This window comes from Rhinopithecus bieti, unplaced genomic scaffold (assembly GCF_001698545.2).
Source record: "Rhinopithecus bieti isolate Rb0 unplaced genomic scaffold, ASM169854v2 scaffold_12928, whole genome shotgun sequence".
Classification (NCBI taxonomy): Eukaryota; Metazoa; Chordata; class Mammalia; order Primates; family Cercopithecidae; genus Rhinopithecus; species Rhinopithecus bieti.
Window position 1 is genome coordinate 321,093 of NW_016807614.1, and position 6,047 is coordinate 327,139.

A 6,047-nucleotide genomic window follows, 5' to 3' on the forward strand; every position below is an offset into this window, starting at 1 on the left:
GAATGAAAAAACATTAGAGAACAGAGAATTAAGAACAAGTAATAGAGTCATTATTTCACTGATCCTCACCCAATTTCAGGAAAATCATGTACCTAAAACAGCAATTCTGACTGATAAATTTTTCCATGTCTAAACAGAAAGAAAAGTGAAATTATAAGAATCCTATGATAGTTTACTATACATTATGTGCTTTTAATAGTTCAACACTGGTAATGTTTGATAATCAAGAGTAAATTAATAGGCTAACATTTAAAAATGTATACTTTAATAAGTATAAAGTGTATAAATAATTAGGTAAGCTTGTGGAGAAGCTGACCAAGATACATAAATTAGGAAATACAAGTGTCCATCTAAATTTTCTATATTTCATTTTTTTCATAGTATTTATTAAAGGTGTTTAATATACAGTTTCTCATCTGTCATTTTGGAAGTCCTTTATTGTAAAGACAATTCTAATGTCTCATGACAAACAGCAGCCACCATGGTTATTCAGGACCTCCACGTTGGATAAATTCAATTTCTTCTTGAGACACAAGTTTCCTTCTGTATTTCTGAGGTAATGTTTTTATTATTTCTGCAGTATCTGGTGGACCCTGATACATCAACAAATCTGGTGATTTACTTCCCTTAGAATGTTGTGAAATTACAGAAGAGTGAGATGGTAGCCCTGCTGATCTCAAAGCTTCCGACACATTGGGTTTAGGATTGTCTCTTCTGTCAGGAAACCTTATTAATGGAGTGTGTGGTTTGACTACCTGAACGACCCTACTGGCAGACGCCATCTTGCTGCCCATCATGACCCCGAGAAGGGGCAGTTTTTTTTTTTTAATTTTAATTTTAATTTTTTTGTAGAGACAGAGTCTCACCGTGTTGGCTAAGCTGGTCTTGCACTCCGAGCCTCAAGCAGTCCTCCTGCCTTGACCTCCTAAAGTGGTAGGATAACAACTGTGAGCCACTGCACCCAGCCTCGTTTTGGTTATTTTATGCTTTTTTTTTTTTTAATGGAGAATTTTAAAAACAGACATATAATTAATAGTACTAATTCCGTGTACTGATTATCTAGCACCAACAACAGCCAACCTTTGGCCAGTCCCACCTCATCCACCAATACTGCCCTTCCATATTATTTCAGTTATTTATTTAAATTGATTTAGCACCAACAACAGCCAACCTTTGGCCTGTCCCACCTCATCCACTAATACTGCCCTTCCGTATTATTTCAGTTATTTATTTAAATTGATTTATTAATATATGAGACAGGGTCTCATTATGTGGCCCAGGCTGCTCTCAAACTCCCAGGCTCAAGTGATCCTCCTGTCTCAGCCTCCCAAAATATGGGGATTATAGGCATGAACCACATCGCCTGGCCTCCTTGAATATTATTGCAAGGCAGAGAGCAGATACCATTTAATCTGGAAATATTTAAGGATCTTTTGTTAATAACCACACCATTATCACATTTAAAAAAAACACTACATGATATCAAGGAGTTATTTACAATTTTCTTGGGTGTGATAATGGTGTTTATATTTTTCTTTTTAAAACAATCCTTCTCTGACAGATACATAAGTTTATGCTATCTGAGACTTGGTTTATAATTCTCCTGTTTAGAAAAAACTTTAAGTGGTAGGAGATGAAATAATAGCACTGAGTTGGCCAGGCGTGGTGGCTCACACTTGTAATCCCAGCCCTTTGGGAGGCCAAGGCAGGTGGATGACCTGAGGTCAGGAGTTCGAGACCAGCCTGGCCAACACCGTGAAACACTGTCTCTACTAAAAATACAAAAAATTAGCTGGGTGTGGTGGCGGGCGCCTGTAATCCCAGCTACTCGGGAGGCTGAGGCAGGAGAATCGCTTCAACCCAGGAGGCGGAGGTTGCAGTGAGCCGAGATCACGCCATTGTACTCCAGTCTGGGCGACAGAGTGGGACGCCGTCTCAAAAAAAAAAAAAAAAAAAAGGAAGTGGTAGTAGTGAGTGTCTGGTTGTCTCTTTTTTGGGGTTGCCAGCAACCCCTGATTAATACCTCAAGTGGTGAGTTTATTAAAGCTTGCAAAATGGTGATATTCTCTCTTCCTTGTTTGCTAGAGTACTTTTTTGGGTTTTTTTTTGTTTTGTTTTGTTTTTTGAGATGGAGTTTCACTCTTGTTGCCCGGGCTGGAGTACAATGGCGCAATCTCAGCTCATTGCAACCTCCGCCTCCCAGGTTCAAGTGATTCTCCTGCCTCAGCCTCCTGAGTAGCTGGGATTACAGGCATGCGCCACCATGCCTGGCTAATTCTGTATTTTTAGTAGAGACGGGGTTTCTTCGTGTTGGTCAGGCTGGTCTCAAACTCCCGACATCAGGTGATCCGCCCGCCTCGGCCTCCCAAAGTGCTGGGATTACAGGCGTGAGTCACCGCACCCAGCCGTTTGCTAGAGTACTTCTATGAAGAAAAGCTTCTCACTGAGTATTTGCCTATGTAGAAGTATGGGAAAGGTAGGATAAATGCTGGATTCTTTAAAGTTATTATTCCTTTTGATGTTCAGATTGTCCCATCTTTGGCCAATGGGAGCCTCTTCAAGTTGGCCTCAAGTCTTTTTTTTTTGGAACAGTCTTGCTCTGTCACACCATCTGGAGTGCAATGGTGCGATCTTGGCCTATTGCAACCTCTGCCTCCCAAGTTCAAGCCTCCCTGCCTCAGCCTCCTGAGTAGCTGGGATTACAGGCGCCCGCTACCACACCCGGTTAATTTTTTTGTATTTTTAGTAAAGTTTCACCATATTGACCATGCTGGTCTCGAACTCCTGACCTCTGGGTGATCTGCCCACCTCAGCCTCCGAAAGTGCTGGGATTACAAGTGTGAGCCACTGCGCCTGGCCAGCCTCAAGTCTTTTTGACACACCTTACTAGTCTTTGATAATTTCCTTGCTATCTAATAACTACTGTAGAGATTATATATTTCCATGTTATTCCAAGGAGCTCTGGGTTTTTTTTAATTGGAAAAAAGTGGACACCATACTTTGGGTACTAGGAATGCTCATTGATAGAAGACGATCTGTTTCTAGGCCTTTCCAGTACTAACAGCTAGCAAATATAGGAGAGTGTATGTTTCCTCCCTGAAAAAAAAAAAAAAAAAAAATTGGCCAGATGTGGTGGCTCATACCTATAATCCCAATACTCTGGGAGTCTGAGGCAGGAGGATCACTTGAGCGCTAGAGTTCGAGACCAGCCTGGGCAACATAGACCACATCTCTAAAAAAAAACTTTGAAAATTAGCCAGGCATAGTGGCTCAGGCCTGTAGTCCCAGCTACTCGGGGAGCTGATGGGGGTGGATGGCTTGAGCCCGGGGGATTGAAGCTGCAGGGAGCCTGGATCACACCACTGTACTCCTGCCTGGGCAACAGAGCAAGACCCTGTATCAAAAGAAAATAAAAAATAAGGCCGGTCGCAGTGGCTCACGCCTGTAATCCCAGCATTTTGGGAGACCAAGGCAGGTGGATCATTTGAGGTCAGGAGTTCGAGACCAGCCTGGCCAACACGGTGAAACCCCGTTTCTACTACAAATACAAAAATTAGCCAGGTGTGGTGGCAGGTGCCTGTAATCCCAGCTACTTGGGAGGCTGAAGCAAGAGAATTGCTTGAACCTGGGAGGTGGAGGTTGCAGTGAGCCGAGATCACGCCACTGCACTCCAGCCTGGGCAATAGAGTGAGACTCCCATCTCCAAAATAATAATAATAATAATAATAATAAATAAATTCATCATGAGTTCACACCAATATTTTCCATTCAAATTCAGGACTGCAGAGGGTCTGGGGTTTGTATGTGTGTTTTAATCAGTTTCATTAAGATACAATTTACATACAATAAATTTACCTCTTTTAAATGTACAATTTTTTTTTGTTTGTTTGTTTGTTTTTTTTGTTTGAGGCGGAGTCTCGCTCTGTCGCCGGACTGGAGTGCAGTGGCCAGATCTCAGCTCACTGCAAGCTCCGCCTCCCGGGTTCACGCCATTCTCCCGCCTCAGCCTCCCGAGTAGCTGGGACTACAGGCGCCCACCACCTCGCCCGGCTAGTTTTCTATTTTAGTAGAGACGGGGTTTCACCGTGTTTGCCAGGATGGTCTCGATCTCCTGACCTCGTGATCCGCCCGTCTCGGCCTCCCAATGTGCTGGGATTACAGGCTTGAGCCACCGCGCCCGGCCTAAATGTACAAATTAACGAGTATTGATAAATGTATAACCATCTCTACAAAGGCAATGTAGAAAATTTGCATCACCCCATAAAGTCCTCTTATGCTTTTTTTGAGACTGCCTCAGTAGTAACCACTTCTAAATTTAGCAGAGAACTGTACACCTGGATTGTATTTTGACAGAACTTCCTTCTAACCCAATTGCTTTTAATAATTTTTTAATGATAAATTTTACCAAAATAAATTTTAATAATTTTTTAATGATAAATTTTACTTACTGGTGTGGTATTATGCTAAGGAAACAGGTCTGGAGTCATGAAATCCTTAGGTGTCTAATTTTTCTAACCTCTAAGTTTCTGTGCTACTGCAGATCTCAGTTACTGTCTCTGGTGGTGGGTGTGTGCTGTGGAAGAGTCAGAGATAAGGCACTAGTCCGTTTCCTTCCAGGACAGTTAAGGAGAAAGAAGGAAATGAGCTCCAGGCATTACAAATCCACTGTTGATCATTCCTCTGGTCAGGTCTCCCCTTTAAATCCTTGGGAAGAAGCAACGCTGAGAAAAAGACAACTTCTTTAGGTCATGATTCTCCATCCCTGAGAGCAGAAGAGGCAGAAAGCCAAAAGGTCGACCACACATGTTTGCAACTCCTCATCCCAGCAAGATTTCTGTGCTGCCCTGGTGTTACCCTGCAGATGCCACCTTTTCCCAGTTTTCTACTGGTTTATTGGTCTTTCTCTTAATGATTTGTAAAAGCTCATAATATTATAAAACTTCATACAGTATCTGAGACTTGGGCTCAAAATACAGTCATGCATCGCTTAATGGTGGAGGTCACTGTTTGAACATCATAGCATGTACTCACACAAACTTAGATGGCATAGTCTGCTACATGCCTAGGGTGTATGGGATAGTCTATTCCTCCTAGGGATAAACCTGTACAGCATGCTACTGAACACTAGGCAATTGTAGCACAATGGTAAATATTTGTGTATCTAAGTGTGTCTAAACATAGAAAAGGGTAGAGTCAAAACATGGTATTATAGTTTTATGGGACCCCTGTTTTATATTTGCTCCATGAATGACTGAAATGTTATTATGCAGCACATCATGGTGTTTTCTCCCTATTCTTTTTTTTTTTTTTTTTTTTTTGAGATGGAGTCTTGCTCTGTTGCCCAGGATGGAATGCAGTGGCACTATCTTGCCTCACCGCAACCTCCACCTCCCAGGTTCAAGCAATTCTCATGCCTCAGTCTCCCCAGTAGCAGGGACTACAGGTATGCACCACCACACCCAGCTAATTTTTGTATTTTTAGTAGAGACAGGGTTTCACCGTGTTGGCCAGGCTGGTCTCAAACTCCCGACCTCAGGTGATCACCTGCCTCGTGGGATTACAGATGGAAGCCACTGCAGCCGCTCCCTAGTTATTCTTTGGATTTAGTTTATGATTTCTAAATGTAATTTTTAAATGTCTCATCTAATTAAATGTTTTATCTAAATTTAACAATCTTTTATGTCTTCTGGATTGTGAGTCATACCTATAAAAGTCTTCCCCACCTCAAGATTATTTTTAAATCCCCCACATATTCTTCTAGCACTTCTGTGACCACATCTATCTGAATTAATTTTGTTGTAAAGAATGAGGTAGGGGACCAACTTTTTTAATGTGGTTCTCAAGTTTTTACAATATATTGAATAATCCATCTTTTCCCCATTGATTTAAGATGCCATATTTATCCTATACTAAGTTACTGTATATATTTAGAACTATATCCAGACTTTTCGTTCCATTGTTCTACTTGTTCAATTATGTACCAATACCTCATATACCAATACTATGCTTTTTTTTTTTTTTTTTTTTTTTTTTTTTTTTATTTTTTT

At 41.3% G+C, this 6,047-nt stretch overlaps 2 protein-coding genes across 5 annotated transcripts in view; both read right to left on the reverse strand.

Annotated features, from left to right (window-relative positions):
• Positions 1-243: 243 nt before the first annotated feature.
• On the reverse strand, positions 244-828 carry LOC108536255 (28S ribosomal protein S36, mitochondrial). Its single transcript, XM_017882838.1, has one exon. The coding sequence runs from the start codon at positions 795-797 to the stop codon at positions 486-488; it is 312 nt and encodes a 103-aa protein (XP_017738327.1). The 5' UTR covers positions 798-828; the 3' UTR covers positions 244-485.
• A 3,301-nt stretch (positions 829-4,129) lies between these two features.
• Positions 4,130-6,047, reverse strand: part of MILR1 (mast cell immunoglobulin like receptor 1) — a 31,390-nt gene continuing 29,472 nt past the window's right edge. For all 4 annotated transcript variants that reach the window (XM_017882844.1, XM_017882843.1, XM_017882840.1 and 1 more), the window contains one exon: positions 4,130-4,762. In XM_017882844.1, the coding sequence (XP_017738333.1) occupies positions 4,747-4,762 (16 nt within the window). In that variant the 3' untranslated portion in view covers positions 4,130-4,746. The remainder of the gene's footprint in view (positions 4,763-6,047) is intronic.

What these genes read in the sequence shown, in the direction of transcription:
- LOC108536255 (XM_017882838.1), bottom strand. Translation starts at nt 797, where the DNA reads ATGATGGGCAGCAAGATGGCGTCTGCCAGTAGGGTCGTTCAGGTAGTC.